Here is a 23,312-nt window from a genome sequence, read left to right as displayed (position 1 = left end):
TTATTATTCCGTTTCCATGAAATATACAATATGATATTAAACAATAAACATAAGCATTTATTATACTATAATGGAAATGAAAATCACCACCAGCCAGCAATTATTAAAATAGTAATTATTATCAACGACCAAACTTCAATTAATATTGAAGATGAATCATACTAGACTCCACTGTTGTTTGATGATCGATTACTATACTATAGTGATATTAACTTCAAACTTCCAGCTTTCCTCACATATTTATCATCAATGAAACAATTTAGACAATGCTAACAGTCTGAAGTGAATCTCAACACGGATTTATCGTGGAAGAACAAATCAGTATCATTTTCGTTATACACTGCTTTCTTTTGTATTCGTAGACTAAATGAACAGACAAAATACATAGCTAAATATAGGCTATGTGTTTCTTTCTACATAATGTTTCGAAAAGAAGTTACCAATTCGAACGATAATGAGATTAATGAGACTAGTGACGGCTAGTAATATAATATTCCCAGGATTGAAGTAGCAGTGCCCAATCAATTATTTTTCCGCGATAAATGCATTTAAATCTTCAACTTGGTGCCAACCTAACAAAGTCAACTCAACTTAATGCCAACCTGACAAAATTATTCAGAATGGATACTTCCAATGCCTGCTCTTTCCATCAATACCAGAGAAGTTACCAATTCGAATGATTCATGAGAATTTATTCAGAACGGATAATACTACAGAGATGCATTTCTAAAGATCTATTTTACAGTCATGTGATATCCTCCAATCAATTAACTTTCATCTCGATCACGAATGTTGTATGACTGGGGATCATCATCATCATAATACACATACTACACATAAACGATCACTATTAAATACCCATGAATTACTATTTCAATGTCTCTATATTACAATGAATAGCCTATAGCCTCTATTTCAATGAATAGCCTATATTACATAGTTAATATTAATGAATATTTATATTTCGTATAGGCCTTGTATACCGAAATACTGATAGAATACTGTATAGGTATAGACATGTAGAATTAATAGAATACTGTATAGTGTAAACCTGTCGCTGTCACGCTACTGGCCAGACGGCGTCAAATCAAATGGCGCTTATTAGGGGGTATTCTCTGGTGAGGGGAGGGGAGGGAGTTCAAGGTTCGATTCTGGATCGTGTGTGTTCGATACTCGTTACTATTATTATCATAATCATAATCATCGTGACGCTGTTAGAAATACGTGGGCCGAAACTTTGATCTTCGCCTTCCCTAGTGCGAGGCTCACTTCAAACTGACAGCATTTCTTACATAATAACACGTATGCTTCCCATTCAAACAACGCTGACAGTTTTAAGTGAATCACACTCAGCTGCACACGTGTCCTAGGTAGAGCACACCTATCAATTCGAATGGAATTATTGTTCTATTTTGTATTTCTCTTGTAATAATAATGGATTGGAATGTCGAATTATGTTTTAGGATGCTTGAAATTGGGTCAAGCTGGAATTGATGATGCTTTGTAGCGTTTTTGGTTAATCAACGGCGATTACAGAGTGGAAATTGGAAAGAGTACTGGAGGTTGATTTGTGAAGAGAGATATACATGATCCTGTAGTTTCTGTGATCAATTTTAAACATGCAGTTTGAGTTCTAATTTTCAGCTTCCAAAATTTTTCACACTCCTCCCCATCAATTACCCCCACCAAATTCAGAAGAGTATTGATGAAAAGGTTATTCTTGAATTTTATTTTTTTCCCTATTCGACTTCAAATTGACTCATTATCATATCAACTCATACTGCATCTATCTGCTTGGACCAAGATCTACGATTCATAATTATTACAAATGTTAGTCAAAATCCACAAATCCTAGTAAATTTCAACTAATTCATCTTGTTTGTACTCTCAAACCTTCCCTGGAAACAATCAAACCCCAGAAAGAGACATCTGAGCATCTGAATGTTCTGAAATACAAACAGTTTGAGTTATCGAAACATCAATAAAATTTCAAATATTTATACAAATATTGTAGTGAGCGCTGTTGGAGAGCTATCTTAGGGATTTTTGAACGTTCTTGGAACGCCTGAAAAAGTGGAAGATTCTCTCTTTCTTTTTGATAGGTTCAAATTTATATTAAAACATCAGTATGTCTACAAACTTCAAATCGATTCTACTTTCTTGTATGTGATGTTTTTGGTTCGGTAACTTTTTGAAAAATTCTGATCTACTGAACGATTAAGTCAAACCAAAACTTGAAAGAGCAAACTTATAGCGGAACATTTTTCTGAGGTACTTGATCATTTCAAGGGCGTAGCTCCGTTACAAACAGCAGTCGTAGTAAACAAGCCACGAGCTACAAGCAATAAGAACAGGCACAGGTCATTGTCAATGCTGAGTCTGCTTTTATACAGTTCTGTGAGTTCGGTGAACTGAGGTGGGAAATTGTGAAAGGGAAGAAACGAAGATAGAGATGTGGATGACTTGAAAGAGTGGAATCCATTATAGAGCTGTTTCTCAAGCATTAGAGAAATACTAGTACTTACACTTCTAAAGAAGGGTGGGAATGCAAGTGCTTAGCAATATTATCAACAACCGACAAGGTTATCCATCGTAAATCTGGTCTGAAATTTATCTATGATATTTCGATCACTGTGATCATGATTTCACATTTCTGTCCTGAATTGAATTCGATTTGATAAAATTTGTTATAAATGCGAAACTTATTATATAACTGTATTTCGTGCATGAGAGAAATAATACTACTATAGTTACAATTTTAAGGGAAGGTATATTGCAAATAGTAGATATTATCAACTACTACTGCAATGTTTATTTATCGTGAATCTGGTCAGAAATCTAACAATGATATTATGAACAATCTTGTTATTGGTTCACAGTTGTCCTAAATTGCATTCGATTCAATCGAATTCAATATAAATGTGAAACTTAATAATTATGTTCAATTATAACGGTTTTGAATTCAATTTTTCCTCAAAAATAATATTATGAATTCGAGTTTAATAAGGAGAACATAATTCAAAGTGGAATTTTATTCATTGTTAAACTTTTTTTGGTTGAATGTGAATGCAACATTTGAGAATGACCTACTGGAGGTTTTTCATGTCATTCAATATGAAATTCAAATTTACTTGATTCTATTAAATCTATCTTTCAAATAAAACATCCATCGAATTGAATGCAATTTCGAATGAAGATCAGAACATGAGAACGAAGCTTATATTATATCACTTCAAGATATGAGGAAGAAGCTTGGATATGATGTGTTAATATGAAAGCGCAGCTAAGATAAGATGTAATTTGAAGATTCACTTATATGGAAAAGAAACTAAGAGAACACGATTTAGAATAAAATGTGAGAATTGGTGTTGACAAGAATGAAATAAATGGTAGTGTAGTGAATAGTTTTTTTATAGAAAAGTAATCCTTGAAAAATTATACGGCAGCAAATACACCGGATTAGCAGAGGACTGATGTATCATTGCAGTCAATGACCATTGCTATTGTGTTTTCATTCTTCTGCACGGCGTATTTCGCTCTCTTTCACTTCAAATTATCGAACCATGAAGCTTGAAACCAGTCAACAATTGAATCGAACGTAGTAGGTGCAATACACAAATGATTTAGCAGTCATAAGCCGCGGTTTTGTAGGATTATTGTGTTCTTCGGTTCTTCTGCTTCACGTATCCTTGGCGATGATAGTTTCTTCTAGACATTTTTACTATAGAAAAACTCGCGTTGGAGGAATAATTTTGAATAGAGGAGAATATTCGTGTTTGTCAAGAGAGTATATAATATTCTATACTCTCTGTCTTAGTCATGCTAAAGTTAGTCATCAAACTCACCACAAAGATAGTAAAATGCCATTATTTAATATTGGATATAACATTACTAATACTATACTAGTAGTTCTGTGAACAGTAGACCTCGCGCTCAGTGAGCTATATTGACCTGTTGTTATGTTTTCTCAAAACTTAATAAATAATTTATCAATTAAAAATGTCTAGAAAAAGTCCTAAATAAACATAGAGCTTTCTGTCCTATATCGTACCGTGACGTGTCATCCCGGAATGTGAGTGTGAGCGCTGCTATCAGGTCTGGCTGCAACTGTCTACAACGTTGATGGAAAGATACAATTTTCAAGATATTCTATGTTTTTGAACGGGTAGTATTATAGTCAACTGTCTACTAACGTTAATGGAAAGATACATTTTCAAGATGTTCGATGTTTTTGAACGGGTAGTATTATAGTCCACTAGACAGCTGATTTTGAAATAGTAAAGATAGAGAATAACGCCCTCAAACAAGTAAAAAAATTTAAATACTTAGGTAGCATTATTTCAGAGGATGGAAAAGACAAAGAAGACATAAAGCGCCGTATAAGAGAAGCCAAGGCCATTTTCATCAATAAACGGAATGTGCTTTCCTCCAAAAGTCTGAATTTGGATTTGAGAAAGAGACTCATAAAGAGTTGTATCTGGAGTATAGCACTATATATGGCTCAGAGACATGGATGAACTATCGGTAAGGCGGAAGAAAAGGCAATTAATGCATTTGAAGTATGGTGTTGGAGGCGAATGCTGAAAATAAAATGCACCGATAGAATAACAAATGAAGAAGTATTTCAAAGGGCTAAAGAGACACAAAAATCTCTATTGAAATCTCTTAGGGACAGACGGCATTCTTGGATAGGACATATTATAAGACACAGCGAATTCACGCTAACAATACTGGAAGGTGCAATCAGTGGACAACGGGCTCGTGGAAGACCCCGGCAACAATATTTGAAGCAGATAACCCGGGATCTTGGGGTCCAGAGCTATACCCAACTAAAACAGCTGGCTCTGGACAGACAAAGATGGAAAGCTGCCAACCAATCGGACGATTGAAGCAGAAGAAGAAGAGACAGCTGATTTATGATAAATAATTTTATAGTCTGATTTTCACGGTAATATTGGCGTATGAAGGAGGCTCCTTTTTACTTTCCTTGCCCTATTACCAGAGGTAAGGAAAGTATTGCTTTCCGAAAAAAATTAAGGTACCCCAATTTCTAAATTTCTATACGTTTCAAGGTCCTCTGAGTCCAAAAAAGTGGTTTTTGGGTATTGGTCTGTATGTGTGTGTGTGTGTGTGTGTGTGTGTGTGTGTGTGTGTGTATGAGTGTATGTGCGTCTGTGTACACGATATCTCATCTCCCAATTAACGGAATGACTTGAAATTTGGAACGTAAGGTCCTTACAATATAAGGATCCAACACGAACATTTTCGATCAAATGCGATTCAAGATGGCGGCTAAAATGGCGAAAATGTTGTCAAAAACAGGGTTTTTCGCGATTTTCTCGGAAACGGCTCCAACGATTTTGATTAAAGTTATACCTAAAATAGTCATCGATAAGCTCTATCAACTGCCACAAGTCCCATATCTGTAAAAAATTCAGGAGCTCCGCCCCATCTATGCAAAGTTGGATTGTAGATTCTCAATAATCAGGCTTCAGATACAATTTAAACAAAAAATTTCGAGTGGAAAACATTGAGCATGAGAATCTCTACAATTATTGTTCAGTAACATTTCCACCTTAAATTGAAAATAAGCTCGGAATTCGAGAAAATGTGATTATCCTATTGCAAACTGTTGGCATCTGTTGATTCTATTAAATGATTCACTATGAAGAGATAGCAGACCTCGTGTGTCTCCGGCGTTATTGCCCTGTCACCAGCGTTATTGCCCTGTCACCAGCTGGCTCAAATCTTTGAATAGTAGACTTGTGATGCACGGGAACACTAGCGTCACGTGATCAATTTTCATAACGGCAAGGAAAGTTGTGTGAGTGCGCCACACCAGATTTTTCCTTTTATATTATCCTTGAAATGCAAAATTTCCAAAAACCATGTATATACGTCGACGCGCAATTTAAAAAGGAACATACCTGTCAAATTTCATGAAAATCTATTACCGCGTTCCGCCGTAAATGCGCAACATAAAAACATATAAACATTTAATCATTCAAACATTTAAACATTAAGGGAAATGCCAAACCGTCGACTTGAATCTTAGACCTCACTTCGCTCGGTCAACAATATTGGCTCCATCTTATTATATACAGAGAGAGAAAGAAAGTAATATTTCATCTTTGGCTCCAATATCTACCTACAATTAAAAATTCCACAAATAAAAGATTCCTAAAAGTTGCGGTTAATAGTTTCTCATCAATATTTATTTTTCTTTACAGTAATAAAACCTTTTAATTCCCAATTCTTAAAAGAAAATGCTTATTTTCATATCGAGAACCTAATAAGATTGGTTATCTAAGCATTGTAATATATCATCATTATAGAATAAACAATCATGAAACATTGTCGAACCTGGAATATTAGTACATTCTTTCTTTCTGATTGATTACAAAATCTAAACTAGAAGCTCTGTATTTATATCAGTAAACTATCATGTATAATATACAACTTATCATGTAGGCCTATAATACAACTCTATTGGGCGATAGTTCTCTATTCGCCTATTATATTCCTAAAGACTAATCCATTATTCTATGAGTAGAAACTACTGAACTTTAGTTGACTACTAGAAACTACTGAATAAACAAACTTTCATAATCTATTATTTATGGTCTGATCATCTGAGCTCTGAGCAATGAATAATTCATTCTTGTAGAGATGTAGAGTATCGCATTATTTTCTCTTTCCTATTTCTTTTTTTACGAATACCAGTAACGGCATATAAGTAGTGTTTCAACCTTTGGTATTTCAAATGAATGAATTGATATTTTTCTCTACGTTACAGTGTTGATACATGGTCAATGAATTCGGCTATTCTCTCAATATAACTCAAATGCCCAAAAGTTACCCTACTGAATAAATTTCTATATTCATTATTCCATTCCAGAACGTAGTTCAGTTTGGAATGAACACGAGTCGAAGCACGACATATTGATTATTAAAACTCGCCGAGATTGATCGAAATCATCGATAACATGAACAATGACCATTGTAATAGATCTCCACATGTATTTGTTCTATCATCGTATCTGCTGCATCAATAGAAACCATGTTGGTCTCTAATAATAATGGTTCAGAATCGTGATGTAATGTTGAGATCCTCTCGATTGCTCTCTCTGTCAAGTACCTATAGTTGGAGTCTTGAGTACCGATTTGAGATACTTGAGAAAGAGAAAATTACATACATTATGAGCAATGCGTCAGACTTGATCCAACACTGATAATACGGCATCGATTGATTCTCAGCTCAGGTTGTTTGAAGATATTAGCAGAGACAAGAATACTTATCTTCTTATTTATCCTTCATCTATGATATTAGTACAATAAATTTTTCAATTTTCCGGCTGTGATCTTGATACATTATACATGTTTGATGGTAAAAGATGGGATACTCAAATCATTAATAAAGAACTGCTTTGTCAACATTTCCATTATAGTTCATACCTAATCATTATTATCTTCGATGAACATGAGATACAGGCATGATCAGACGATACATGTATAATGATCTTTTGAACGTAAATTGCAGCTCGTAATGCAACATATTCAAGTAGACTTGATGCTTGGCGAGGGGGGTGTTGGAAGGTGGAAATGAGGTTTCTTATTATTCACAATATCTCATGCAAATTTTCCATTCTTATACATATATATTCTTTTACATACTAGGATTGTCGCTTCACGTCTATTCTCTACACTATAGTATATTATAGGACCGATTCCCATTATCAAGAACTACAGGGACAGAATAGAGTGTATTTTATCAGATAAATTAAAAATTCTAGTTGATATGCATCAAAATGCAGATATCCCAATTGCAAGTCCCGTTCAAGGGTAATGTGTGTCAAATGTAAGCTGTATCTTTGTGCATTGAAATTCATTTTTTAACTTTAAATTGTGTGTAAATCGGATCATGAACTCTACATAGCCTCTGGACTGTTTATTCTAAATCAAGGTTTAAAGCAGTTTTGGGAAAATGCCTGTTGTCTTCACCTGGATTGTATCTATTGTCTGTGAATAAATAAATAAATAAAAAGAATAGCTGGATCTCAAAACTGACCACCTGTCTCTATTCTACATTATTAAAAATGGTAGTGAGTACGAGTACTTAGATGTGATTAGTACTCAGATAAGAGTATTATCCCTGATAAGCATTAGTATTTGATACTGGATTGTTATACTCGGTGATACCCGATACCGAGTATTTTAATAACTGAGTTGCTCGTACTTTGATGAAATCGTAATACAAAGATTCTTTAATGAAACGATACTAATCCAAGCATTACTCATGCCTATAGTACTACTGTTCACCAATTACTTGCAGCTTCATATCCACCGTTAACCGCGTGCAAATTGAGGAGTTGAGGGAAAAATAATCGCTAATAGAACGTGAATTCTTGGATGGGGTCCGCGAGGGTGGTTTGAAATTGATCGACCCTACTTGAACGTTTGGTATAATTCAGTGACGGCCGGTGGGTCATTATGCAGGCAAGGATAGTATATAGGTATACTATCCCTGTTATGGAGGGGCCTCAGGGGCAGAGACCGACGACCGGTCTGCGGTGAATGTCAGACAAGTGCATGCTCAATTGATCTCGCGGCCCCTCTTACCACTGAATGTCGTCACAGAAAGACAAGTGACTAATCTGGTCCAACTACCCTGCTATGCTCTGTAGAAGGTCTGGTTAGGGATCTTGCTACCCTGGTATGCTCTGTCCTTTAATCGTCTTCACCCTCTGTACATCAACTCACCAAGTCTTGTCACTCTTTCCTTTCCCCGTCACAATCATTTGCACTCCTCCCCTTTGTCCCTTTCCTCCACTTCCTCCCTCCCATCCATTCCCACCTCACAATCGCTTCCTCTCCTTCCCTTTCTCATTCCTACTTTCTCTTTTGCACTTTCTTCCCTCTCATGTATTTCTCCCTCACAATCATTCCCTCTCTCATCCACATTTTCTCTTCTCCACCTCTCATTTCCCTTACTTTCCCTCTCATTCATCCTCACAATCATTCCCTCTCCTTCCCTCTCTCACCTCCATTATCTCTTGTCCCTCTCTCATATCCCTTACCTTCCCTTTCATTTATTCTTCCTCTTTTCCTCTTCATTATAATTGGCACCTACCCTTCTCCAGCTAATGTTTGGTAGGGTGGCTCTTTGGAAGATTCCGGAAACCTGAAATGTTGAAGTTTCCTGGAGTATTAATCTTTTGTATAACTTCAAGTGGCTTCATTTGTTTATAACTGGTGGTTTCACGCTACTGTTGTTAGCTTCTTAACAGATTGATGATCAGATTTGACGTGATTTCCGACATCCACTTGGTATCAAAATGAGCCAAACTGAACAGAACAAGAAGTTGTTTTCAATAACTGTGTAACTACAGCAGCTCCTTTTAATTTTTATTAATCTCAAGAAACTGCAATAATATTAAACTCTACTTAATACACTGTACTGTAATTTATGTATTGTACTGTAATGTACTGTTGTACTACAATGTGATACGTCTAAAATGTGATCTTTAAGCCTTATAAGCCTTTAAGAATTTAATACGTCCACAATGTGATCTTTAAGCCTTACTTGGTACTATTCTCAATAAAAATCAAGTGTGGTATTATTTCTCTCACCGACTAATGTACGATATAGGGTATTCAATGTACTTGAGTACATATTTAAATGACTAATGTATGTATATCTTTCATTGATGCATTTTTCCACGTTATCATCTTTCCCAATTCAATTTGTTCCTACTACTCAATCATTTTTCTCAAAGCCCTTGATCAGTTATTGGACAATAAACGCCACAACCACAATACACATGGATTTAAAACATTCTGAATAAAATGAATTTTCATCTCTGTTCAAATATTCATGATATCGCCGTGGAGGAACTGATGAATTTATTCTATGCTATCCCGTATCACGTTCCAATGAAGCTTCGATCTGTAAGAACCTATTGGATAGATCTTTACTGATTGAAAGAAGGAACCAATCAAATATTTTTCCAATTTTATCTTAAACCCCATTTCGTAATCTCTGATATCTTGACTGGGTTTTCTGTCTCCATTATTTGTTGCCGTTTGAGCTGCTACCATCAAGTAATAAGTATAAATCTGAATGAGATTCGTTAGTTTTCGAGATAGGATCTGGTTGCTCTTCCACCTGAGGTCTTAATTGAGAAGGCTCGGACTCGATCTAGTGTGATTTCTCCCGCCTGTTTTTACCTGCTTATTTTATTGCCAGATGGACTAACAAACGATCCGATACATTTCAGATGAAACACTAGATAACAAAGCTTCTAATTGGTGTAACTCAATTATTGAGCTTATATGTAACTCAGCCTTTGGAAACTACAGAAAGAATTCCAAAATACATGTTTTTAGTATGTTCATGGCTAGAAGGATGTTTCAGATTCACTAAAAGAGTCATGATATAGAAATAGTTTGGAAACCATAGATACTATACAGAAAATTGAAGAACATGAAATTCTTTTTGTTAATAATCTGTCACTGAGAACAAAATGCATTCGATCCCTTTGGAATCTCTTAGCAACTTATTTGGTGACGTTCTTGATAGTTTGGTTCAGTTTTTTAGCGTTGTATATAATAACACTCCAAGTAGAATATTGTTATTCCTATTGTTTGCTACTTTTATATTGTATCACCTGTTACTAATGAGAGTGTAACAGAATGAGAAGTTTCTCAAGAAGTGTATATCAGATTCATGTCATTAGGGATAGGCCTATTCCATTCTCATTTGTATAGAGTCTTATGAATTTGCACCTGTTGTGATCGGGTTTACTTTCAATAAATGACAACAGCAACGGAAGAAAACGTTAAAGGAATAACACATTACTCATTCCAATTCAATAAGAAATGTAATATTTATATTCACTTTTTCAAAAGTTTAAAGTTTTTAAATTTATGTGTAATATCCAAGTATGACTGACTATATTTTCATTTCATTTGTTTCTCCATTGTGAATAAAAGTATGAAGAACGGCCCCACACAGGATTACCTTGGGGGTTTCATTATTTAAGGCCATTCCACACAGCACGTGGCGTGCGTGGCTGGACGCACGCCACGCCGGCCACGCTAGCCACATGCCAATTCACACCGCCACAACTGTTGCGATGCTATACCGGCCACGTTTCTCGTCAGTATGCAGGAAGATGTCAACTCCGACGGTCCCGTGGTGTGAATATGGATTTTCTTGTGGCTTACCTTGGTTTGATGACTCGAGCAGCAGCAGTAGTAGTGATACTGAGCTGGTTTTATTGTATTCGGTGACAGCACGGGACCAGTGAGTACATCCAATCAATAAAAAAAGGAACACCTATGGCGAATTCCATCATTTAATGCGCGACCTTGAGGCTGACAATGATAGTATACATTCTATACGATAGTATACGTCTAGTTGATATTCCATATTTTTATCTCTTTTCTGATATCACCTGAAAATGGCATAAATGTCCGAAACATGTTGTGATAAAATATTTCAAAAATATGAAATTCTTTTTGTTAATAATCTGTCACTGAGAACAAAATGCATTCGATCCCTTTGGAATCTCTTTAGCAACGTATTTGGTGACGTTCTGATAGTTTGGTTCAGTTTTTTAGCGTTGTATGTAATAACAAAGTAGAGTATTGTTATTCCTATTGTTAGCTACTTTTATATTGTATCACCTGTTACTAATGAGAGTGTAACAGAATGAGAAGTTTCTCAAGAAGTGTATATAAAATTCATGTCATTAGGGATAGGCCTATTTCATTCTCATTTGTATAGAGTCTTATGATATTTGCACCTGTTGTGATCGGGTTTAATTTCAATAAATGACAACAGCAACGGAAGAAAACGTTAAAGGAATAACACATTACTTATTCAAATTTAATAAGAAATGTAATATTTATATTCACTTTTTCAAAAGTTTACAGTTTTTAAATTTATGTGTAATATCCAAACATGACTGACTATATTTGCATTTGATTTTTTATTTATTTTCATTTCATTTGTTTCTCCATTGTGAATAAAAGTATGAAGAACGGCCCCACACAGGATTACCTTGGGGGTTTCATTATTTAGACTTTGATATACAATGTATTGTGCATGCGAAGGTGTTTGCTACACCAGTTAAGAGTGTTTTTCTGCAATATTTTGTACAATGTGTGTTGATTGGTCGTGTTGATAGATTATTATTATTTAGATCAATGCAACAATTTATTGTGGAGCAGAACTTCTTTGGTTTTTCAGCCTACAGTTACCTATCAGTTTTCAACTACTATATTCCCTTCATAGCTCTGCTTATGATGTGTAATGTTGCTATCACAGTGATCGAAACTATAGTGAATACCATAAAAATGGAATCTGTTCTCTAACTGAATGCAAGTGAATTTGCAAATAATGACTTATCATTGAATAAATATATCATAATTCGATATTTTATGATAAGCTTTTAATGTATAACAGAGTGACAACAATCAGATTTTGCATCTATATCCAATACTGTATTACTGTACTTGAGATTTCTGGAGTGATTTTGGGCCCGGTTGCACAAAAGCCGGTTGAATTTTAATTGTGATTAATTTTACGAGAACCTATCAGAGAACGCTTTTTGAGAAAGAAAACTTCATTGATTGGTTCATGTTAAATTAATCACGATTAAAATTCAACCGGCTTTTGTGCAACCGGCACTAGATGTTGTGATTAAGGTGATAAAATGCATTTTTACAAAAAATGCTTTATCGCCTTTGTATCAGCTCACTGAAAGTGCCCCATACTTTAACACTCAAAAGTATTCCCGTTGACACCAATAACACGTATCAGCTAACAGCTCTGTAAATTTGGTAGTCTTCAATTGGGAGCGACATAATCTTCTGATTCCCATCTAGAAAAAATGGTGATCGTCTGTTGTGTCAGTCTGTTTCGGCTCTTTTAACAATCCTCGACACAATCATCAAATGGCTCCACAATCCACAATACAATCGGACAGCATCACAATCTTTAGAGCTTCGTTCCAATCACAATAAACCTCGCCCACTGGACACCCCTCCCTCCCAACTGTTAATTGGGGCATCAGGTATTCATTTGTTAGCGACCCTTGTCATACATTCCTACATCCGACCTTTACATCTTCGCTTATGGACTTCTCCTACTTCTTTCTCTTCCTCTCTCACCCCTCTTTCTTGTTCTTCTACTCCTTCTTGAACTTCTTCTTCTTCCTCACCCTTTCAGAATTACCATTCCCAACCCTTCAAATCCAAACTGCTGTCCCTGATTAACTCTTACAGCCTAAACCACAAGCCATATATATCCACCCCATCTTACTTTTCGACTTACCCTCTCCTTCAAGAATTAACCTCCTTATACTTCTTCTTCTTCTCCCTCTTCGTCTTCTTCTCTGTTTTCTTCTTCTTTTCAATCTCCTTCTCCTTCTCCTCCATCTCCACGCTTTTTTTCTTCTTTTTTCAACACCCGTATTTCACACAATCAATTTTTATCTCTCTTTTTTCTCTCTCTCTCTCTCATTCAGTCTTCTTTCTCATCCCTTCAATTATCACATTCAATTTCAATATTCCTTTTGATTTCGACTGTAATTTATATTCCACCCTTTACAGAATCATGAACACCTCAATTTTCATCCCTTCCAGAAGCAATCTTTCTCCATTAATTCTCCCGACTTTTAGTTCCATGTGTTGGAGCTTTGATTATTTAATTCTAACTAATTCTCACCAATCAAGTGAGGCATCACAACTTCATTAAGAGAAACCATAGTCCGTATACCATGCCTAAAAATATATTCCATTTCGGAGGGAAGGAGTCTTGGGAATTAACTTAATGGATAGCTAGCTAAAGGACTAGAACTCTAGAACAAGGAAGTGAATGTTTTCTTATCTTCATAACATATTGAAGCCATACTCTAAGAACATTGATATGAAATGTTTTATGATAATAATTACTGGATCATATTTCTACTTTCTCGTAATAAAATATAATTTTAAGCGAAAACTAGGTTTGATTGGCAGTTGGATCCATTAGGATGATTTCAAATCGGTTTTGTAACCAATTGGACTACACTAATTCCGGCCAACGATCTATATATACTAACTATACGTAGTATATATAGATCGTTGATTCCGGCTGCACATTTTTTATAACCATAAGGCTCACTCACACTTACGCAACTCAGGTCGAGAGGAGACTCGTGAGTCGAAAGCATGTGTTTTCAAATGGTGACAGTCGCGGAGACTAGAGTCGACTGGTCTGAGTTTCACCATTATTTGGAAACACATGCTCTCAACTAGAGTCGAGTCTCTCCTCGACCTGAGTCGCGGGAGTGTGAGTTGAGCCTTGGACTGCACTAATTTCTATTTCAATTACCTCAGTGGTAAAACGCACTTTTGATTTAATCAAGATGTATGATTTTTATTGATTCACAGCCAACTGTCGCTCTTACCTTAATTTTTTTTTTGTAGAATCGGGTCTAGTATCCAAGAGAAACAGTCATAATACATCAATCTGTGCATGCTAATTCATGTGTTAATACTCTCACGTCAAACTGTTATCAAATTTTATGGTTCGATTCTCACTCCCAGCACCAGCATTAAAATGTCTTGCTTCAATTAGAATACGGTACATTTTTTGATCAAATATTTCGCTGATTATTCCAGTTAATAGAATTCTTATATGTGTGCAAAAAATTATGGAATTTGTACTAAAAAATGTTTAACTTCGCTGTCTGCAATTCCCCTCAACAAGACTCTAAAACTAAAAGGATGTACACAACATGTAGATTCCTGTACAACCTATAGATTCTAGACTGTTATATATCTATATATATTATCTAGATTGCTACAACCTACAACAGTTTACAAGCATTGCTCCATTGTCAAATTGTCAAGGCTGACATTTAATAAGTCGGATTGCAAGGATACCTTGGGTCTATTTTTGTACCTATGACCCTCTCCTTCCCCCTCCCTCAATATCAATGTCAAGTGCGATCCTGGCGCGTTCCTTAACCCTCTCCCTTCCTCCCCATCACCCCAGGCACGCGCCCTCCTCAGCATCTCCGCGATCCTTTGAATAGAATCCTTGACGCGGAAAGATACAGCTCCTTATGCCGGCCATTGTAGTCTCAGCTCCTGATTTATAGTGCAATAAACAGCCCTACACCAGAGTAACTCATCTTACCCCAAGATTCTATCAGCTGATAGGAAAGTCCAGCTTGCCAAGCCTGAGAAGTCCCAACTACTAGGTACAGATACACAGTACCTAGGTACAGATATACACTATAAATCTGTCCAAAGACCCATAATAGATACAGATATATACAACAAATCTGTCCTCAACATGAATCCACACTGATGGACACATAGATAGATGTTTATATTCATATCTAGAGGTTGATGAACACCTATATACTGTAAATATCGATATAGATATAGCTATATCCTCACCATGAATCCACACTGATGGACAACTATATATATATTCATATCTAGTGGTTGATAGACACCTAGATACTGTTGAATATCGATATAGATATACCTATCCTCACCATGAAGCCACATTGATGGACACATATATTTATATTATAGTGGTTGACAGACACATAGATACCTTGAATATCCTTATACTGTGCTGAGAAGTCGTTTTCAACTGTGTATGCCTGAGGCCGGAATATTATTTGCAAACTGTCCGACTTGAAAGATAACAAGACCCAAGATTGGTCTTGAGACAAGTTGCTCGTAACTTTGTAATTGATTGCGGCTCCATGCAATATTGTGGCTGAAATTTGAATGTCTTGACTTCTACATTATGATGGGCAGTGTTGTTGATTCATGGCCTCTGTACATAGGACTGAGGCTTGTTGCTGGTTATTGCTGGTTCATTGCCTCTCTACTCCTGAGTGTTGTTAAAGTGTAGCTGGTTACTTGAGGATTGACTTGTCTCTAGGATAGTCTTGGGTGTAGTCATGATTATCGTGAATAATCAACTTTCTCTCGTGGAAGAACTTACTTTGAATACTTGATTTTTCACTGTTTCTTCCGTTCCAAAGTTCTATATTCAGCTTTGTAAAAGTTGTAGCCCTTACGGAATTCGGTAATCTCAAAAATTATAATCTTGGAGAAAATTATTTTTTTTACCAATTACTATGAGGGAATTGAGTTACATCATGAAAATAGGATTGGAATAGAATTTTACAAGATATTCAGTCAGATATTCTTCGTACTTCAATTTGTTGGGAAAATATAAGTTTTTTGTAGTTGAGAAGTTGATATTGTGGTAATTATTTCATATTGAAATATAAGTGTTTCGGCTGAAAACATGTCAAGTTTGAAAAAAATGTAGTAGACCTATAGTCTTAATTACCCAGTTTGGCTAATTCTAATCATTCGAGCTTGTCAAGGAAACTCCTTTTCCACATGAATTTGTAATAGTTCTCAAAAATAATTATTTCTTCATTCGATTGAATAATATTGAAGAACGAACATTATAGTGTATCAGATAGCTTCTCACTCTTGAATGCTGAGAAATAATCAATTTCAATCTGAAAGTTTTCTGGATAGTTTTACTGGTTTACTAATTCACAAATATATAAGTATATGTTACAGCGTTTTCACTAACCCAGCCTGGGTAAGATATTTTTCTCTGGCCACTTCCGTGTTTCGGATGGACACGTCAAGTCGTCGGTCCCGGCTGCCTAAAAAGCAGTCGTTAGGTCATATCAGATGCCCTGAAATTGATCAGTTGCGACTTGAAAACTCTGACACCAGACCTGAGCCAGCCAGGTCACACGATATAATTATTATATTAACGTGAGATTCACTAAGCAACTGATCAACATTGGTTTGTTTAACTCGTCTGTCATTAGACAAAGCAGATTCAAAGCTATATCCTTCTATAGCACCGCAACAATAATTTATTGTCAGATTGTTTTTGAATCATGTAGAAATATGATGAATTACTGTACCAAAATATTTAATCTCACTCATGGAAATCTATTATTAAATCATTGAAAATTATATTTTATTGACAAATGGAATATTCAATGAACAATTAATATTATATCAGGATATACTGGGATGGCTTGAATCATGCTATCTACTATAAAATATGAAATTGGCAACTCTGTAGTCCTATAATTTTCACTGACTTTCTTATGTTGGCAGTGCCAAGTATTACAGTGATGTTATTGATGCACTTAGGTTACAATCAATGTTATTTATATTGTATTGTAAAAATATGTATTTGTAATTTTTGGCAATAAATTCAATTCAATAAATTCAATAACCTGGATCTCACTATAGTGAGACTCTCTCTGAGTTTCCAGTGGTGATCATGATAATAATGATAACTAGCTGATGTATGATTGTTCACTCTCCAACTTTAAGTGAGACCTGTTACACATCAAGGTCTCTGTTTCAACAGAACTCACTCGAGTGGTAAAGTACATCAGGAATCGGTCACGCCTCCCGGACTTGTCGGAGCTTGAAAGAGGGGGGGAGGAGTAATGGTGGGAAGGGGAGGGGAATTCGAAAAGCGATGACAGGTCGATGAGTACCTGTCCAAACGAGGAGATGTCAAGCAGAATGGGAGGGAATGAAATGAGAAACGTTGAAGTGAAAAAAAGGGAAGAATGATGAGTGGAGGGAGAAGAGAAGTTCATAGCTTTAGCGGATGATGAGGAGCTGATTGTTGACTCGGCTTGTAAATGAGGAGGAGAAGAGTGTGAAAGAAAAAGTGAAACAGGATGAGAAACAAGGAGATTAAATGTTTGAGGGACATTAAGAGAAAGATAAAATGAAATGGATGAAGAATAATGGGGAGAAATAGGAAGAAGATAGCTGTAGCCTAATAATTGAAGATTATAATCAACAGAGCAGAGATATCAACATAAAACAAAGATGAAGAAAGAGATGGTGACAGAGAGAGAGGGAGAAAAATGTGATGAAGATGGAAATGGAAAGAAAAGGTGTAAACAAAAAAAAAAGAAGAAAACTGATATGAATGGGGAGGGAAAGAAGAGTCTAAGCGGACAAAGATTGTTTGCCAAGAATATAAAGAAGGAGGAGAATGGGAAGTTGAAGAAAGTAAAAAAGAGAAGAACGATGAAGAAAAAGAGAAAAGAAGAATTATTGAGACGGGAACAAGAAGTGTCGAACAGAAGTAGAAGATAAGAGGAATAGGCAAAAGAGGAAGAAGAGGAGAATAGGAAGGTTGATGAGAGAAGAGGTAGTGACTGAGAAGAAGGAGGGAGAGTGGTAGGAATTGAAGGAGTTGTAGGTGAAGGAGATGATGCGAAGGAGGAGATAGAGGGAAATAAGACAAAATTAAAAGGAGGTGCTGTAGAACAAGAATGACGATCTAAAGCAATAGAGAAATGACAAATAACAAGAAGAAAGATGATAAAGTAGATGTGAAGGCAATAAAATGAAGGAAGGTGAAGATACAACATGATGGGTAAAATTGGGACGTAGAAAGGAGTGACGGCTAAGAGAAGTAGAACTTGATAAAATGAATGAGACGAGAAGTAAATAAGGAGGAGTTGAACATCAAAGATGAGAAAAGAAAATAGGAATGTGAGGAAGGAAAAGTGATGAGTGTGGGTGGAGTGCTAATAAGAGGGCAGTGATGCCGCGACTTTTGCTGATTCAGCTGAGAAACCTGACGAAATGGCTCAGCTACGTTCCATTGACGGCTGTCACAATTGATGACCGCACCTGTAATCAGTAGTAAATGCTCAACAGCCAATGGCCAAGTCGATTTAAGTAGCTTCCCGTACACGTCTGAAGTGATGTGAGGTCCAGAATCGAACTAAGCTCTCAGCCTTTTAAAGAAGGATTCAAAAAGGAGACTAGAATTTTCTTCTGGAGTTGTGATATTATCATTACATTTTAATTGATAACCTTCTAGATTAAAACTTTTGACTACAAGTTATAAGGGAGTCTTCAAACATAAACACGATAATCATTTATAAGCACTGATAATAATCGTGTTGATTGATTGAGTGTTCCATGGAAATTTCAAAAATATAGATATGTATTCAACAAAGTTTATAGATACGGTATTCTAGCAGCTCAAATTAATAATTATTATCCAATGTTGTAAACAAAAGTTAATTTCTCGCTAAGGTGCGCTTTTGAAGATCGGGAGTTTGAACATAACATTGCAGTATGTAAATGAATCAGAAAATACAAAACCTCAATCTCACATTGAGTCTGTTCAATGTTCAATCTCACCATTTTTTCCCTCTCAAAATTTTTTCGCTAAAATTTCAACAATGTTCCAGTCTGCTTCTTCTCTAGAAATCGTTTTTTCTGAGAAAAGTTTTCATTTTTCACATTAGATCTTGTTCAATAGAACTAACCTCGTTGTTCATTGTCTGAAATTAGCACCTCCCTTTTCCTCCCTCATTCTGGATCGCTTCTTATCATTTCCTAAGTGTGAGAGAGAGCGAGAAGAGTTAACGACAAAGTATATGCATCGTCGATCCGTGAACATTGACGTCGATAGGGAAGGAAGGAGGCTGAGTAGAAGGGATTAGGTTGGCAAACTACCAGAAAAAGGGAAAGAGGGTTGCGAAACACAGAATATCGCTGAAAGATTACGATGGAAAAGACTTCAGCATAAGATATTGGATGGAATATTCGCCGTTTTGCAACTTATAAGCACAGACAAGAAATCAGTGGTATGAGCGTCTCATCCAGTTTGTCTGATACAACAAAGATGAGCAAGGTTAAACACTAAAAAGGATAAGTTCAACCGCTGATATTGGCTGAATTTCAAATTTGATCTACACTCAATTCTCATTACACATTACTGCTATGGATTCACATTAATGATAGAATGGGCCAGGTTTGAATGTAAAATAGACTTACATGGAAATTAATTTTCCACTGGAAGCCAAGTAGCTTGTAGCATGCTTTACGAAAATCTATTTCATTTTTTTCATCTGATGGAGTTCAACTAATCGATTGATCGATTTCCATTAGTTCAGGTGATGGAGACCGAATTCAATGAAGATTGTTGTTGTTCAAACTACAAATGACATTGAAATACATTATTTTCTTCATCTCTCGATTCTGTACTTTTGAAATAAGATAATTCTTCATAATTTTAGAAAACTACTAATATTATTGGCTTTTCCACTCCAGTTCATCAATATTTTAAATGACCTTGTTACAGAGTCTTTAAGACCTTTTAAATCTCATTGAGCTTTTCTTTCCATATTTCTATTATCCCAGTTATGAAAAAATATACAAAATCCTCAGAAGATTTTATAGAACTCGCCCCCTTGTGCAGAGTGTTCAAACTGTACACTGTTCTATAATCTCGTATTTGTCAATGTATAATTCATTGTCAATGAACAAGTATAAAATAATATTAAGATAGATGTGATTGGTTGAATTCAACCTGTTGAAGTTCATTAATTCTATTTTATTACATTTTTTCTCATTGTACTTTTATGCCAAAATTATTGTACAAAACTGTCTCCGTGCATAGATTACAGTATTATTCAATAGATTGACTTTCAAAAACTGAAGCTCACATTTACCTCATAACTATTTCAAATATTCTATGTCGAAAATATTATACAAAGTTGTCTCTATGCATTAATTGCAATATTGTTAAATAGATTGACTTTGAATAGGAAACTGGTCAAGCTCAGGTCCTCATCATTGAAATTATAATGTCAAAAACAATGTTCTGTCACATTCCCCTCATTCAAATAATTATAATAATGTAGGAAATAACGTTCTGTTGCAGATTTCGAGCATGCCTGAAGATGGCCAACACGGGAACAGCGAATCTGGTGGGGAAGTTGTTCTTCAACGTGGTGCAGACAAAATGTTTCATCCTGAAACCGGAAGTGGTCTGCGTGCAGCGCTCCTGGTGGGGAAAATGTGTAAAAACCGAACGCCGCAAACAGGCGCACATGCGAGATAATCCTCCCTACTAATTAATTAATATTAATTAATCAATATTAATAGACTGCTGCATTTTGTCGAAACTCTCCACCTACTATTAATTTAATCGATATTTATTTTATTGTATAGATCGATCAAAATAATGATCGAAACATAAGCTTTATATCGAGCGAGCGATTGGTCAAGTCATTGATGAGTGATGTCCTTGCCCTGGTGTCACCATAATTATTTGATTGATTAATCATCAATCCTTGAATAATAATAATGGGTAATTATGTTCTGGAGTCCTGTGTGGAGAGTTAATCATATTGAAAGTAATTTTCTTGGGAGAATTAAAATAGTTGGGTCCTGTTGAGTAGTTGACCTGAGTTTCCTGAGAATAATATGATTGTGAAAATTGAACAAGCATATTAACGACTCCATTATACCGTGTCCAAGGTTGAAAACCTTGGTAATCTTGTAATATCGATGTTCCAATACATTTATGTGTGAGTGTAAGAATGCAAGTGAATGTATGTAAGTGAATAAGGGTGCAGATGACTCTTAAGTGAAGTGAGTCTAACATGAAAATACAACTGATGAACTGTTCAGAATAGTATGCATTTCTAGTTGCATAAAGCTGCGTTTACACCGAAGATAATAGCACGAGTTATTAACAAAAGGTTATTAACTTGACTGAATTGTCAAAAATGTATCATAACAAAAGTTACAGTAATAACTCGTGTTTTTAACAGAAAATTCCTTGCTATTAAAGGAAATGTTATTAACGTAATGTTAATGACTTTGTTATTAACAACAGTTAATGAAAAAAATCTGGTGTGGTACACTCACACAACTTTCCTTGCTCATTGAACTATAAGCCTCATTATCAAACGAGAATAATTTAGGGGAATAACATAATGACGATTGACGGCAAAATATTTGCAACTACGATCAGACTACTGTATATGTTTATTTATTTACTCTTATGGCTTTTATAGGCAGAGAGATCCTTTTGGATGTTCTGCCTTGCCGTATTACCCAATGTCATTTCCTACCAACACTCAAGTTTATAGTTTATGTCTTGGGTTCTCCATTTTTCTCACTAAAAATTTGCACTTTCACTTCCTGAGTTCCTATTGTATATGTGTATATACAATTGTTTTCAGAGTACGTTTTCCTTTATGTAAATTGTGAAATTCGATGATTTTTTTGAAATTCGTCAAAACAGCTGTTCCACAGATGAAATATCTTGACTATGACTGTGTTCTTTTTATAAACTGCTCTACCTACCGTACCCACGGTATATGGAACAAGAAAAAGTAAAAACCGTGTACCTACCTATCTCATGCACGAGAAGAAGGTTACAAAGTCCATTTCTCAAGGATTGAGTGGCCCCCCATTAGTACCCCAGGAAAAAGACTCATGTCAGTTGATAGAGCTAATAAATAACTATACAGAGTATGGATTTGAAAAAAATCGTTAGAGCCGTTTTTGAGAAAATCGTGAAAAACATGGTTTTTTTAGTAACTGTCATTTTTCTCAAGAATATTACGGAGCTCCTGCAATTTTCTCAGAAATGAGACTCATGTCAGTTGATAGGGCTCATAAATAGCTATTCATGGTAAAAATTTGAAGGAAATCGTTAAAGCCGTTTTCGAGAAAACCGTAAAAAACATGGCTTTTTAGTCATTATCCGCCATTTTTCTCAAGAATATTACGGAGCTCCTGGAATTTTCCCAAAAATGAGACTCATGCCAGTTGATAGGGCTTATGAATAGCTATCCATGGTATAAATTTGAAGAAAATCGTTGGAGCCGTTTTCGAGAAAACCGTGAAAAACATGGTTTTTTAGTCATTATCCGCCATTTTTCTCAAGAATATTACGGAGCTCCTGAAATTTTCCCTCAAATGAGACTTATGCCAGTTGATAGGGCTTATAAATAGCTATCCATGATATGAATTTGAAGAAAATCGTTTGAGCCATTTTCGAGAAAAACGTGAAAAACATGGTTTTTTAGTAATTATCCGCCATTTTTTCTGCCATCTTGAATTGAATTTTATTGAATTTCTTATTGTCGGGTCCTCATGGTATAAGGACCTTAAGTTTAAAATTTCAAGTCGATCGGTTAATTAGGAATGTAGTTATCGTGTTCACAGACATACACACATACACACACACACACCACACACACACACACACACACACACACACACACACACAACACACACACACACACACACACACACACACATACACACACACAGACCAATACCCAAAAATCATGTTTTTGGACTCAGGGGACCTTGAAACGTATAGAAAACTTGAAATTGGGGTACCTTAATTTTTTTTGGAAAGCAATACTTTCCTTACCTATGGTAGTAGGGCAAGGAAAGTAAAA

The 23,312-nt window shown here is 35.6% G+C and overlaps 1 protein-coding gene across 3 annotated transcripts in view; it reads left to right on the top strand.

The window, feature by feature from the left end:
- The window catches only part of LOC111056482, a 103,079-nt gene extending 81,332 nt beyond the window's left edge, over positions 1-21,747 (top strand). For 2 of the 3 annotated variants that reach the window (XM_039436143.1, XM_022343850.2), the window contains one exon: positions 20,771-21,738. In XM_039436143.1, the coding sequence (XP_039292077.1) occupies positions 20,771-20,963 (193 nt within the window). In that variant the 3' untranslated portion in view covers positions 20,964-21,738. Of the gene's footprint in view, positions 1-20,770 lie in introns of all 3 variants that reach the window. The other variant, XM_039436144.1, reaches the window with a different exon arrangement.
- Positions 21,748-23,312: the final 1,565 nt, after the last annotated feature.

This window comes from Nilaparvata lugens, chromosome 10 (genome assembly GCF_014356525.2).
Source record: "Nilaparvata lugens isolate BPH chromosome 10, ASM1435652v1, whole genome shotgun sequence".
Lineage (NCBI taxonomy): Eukaryota > Metazoa > Arthropoda > Insecta > Hemiptera > Delphacidae > Nilaparvata > Nilaparvata lugens.
Note: the sequence above shows the minus strand (reverse complement) of the source record. Positions and strands in the feature narration are given on the sequence as shown.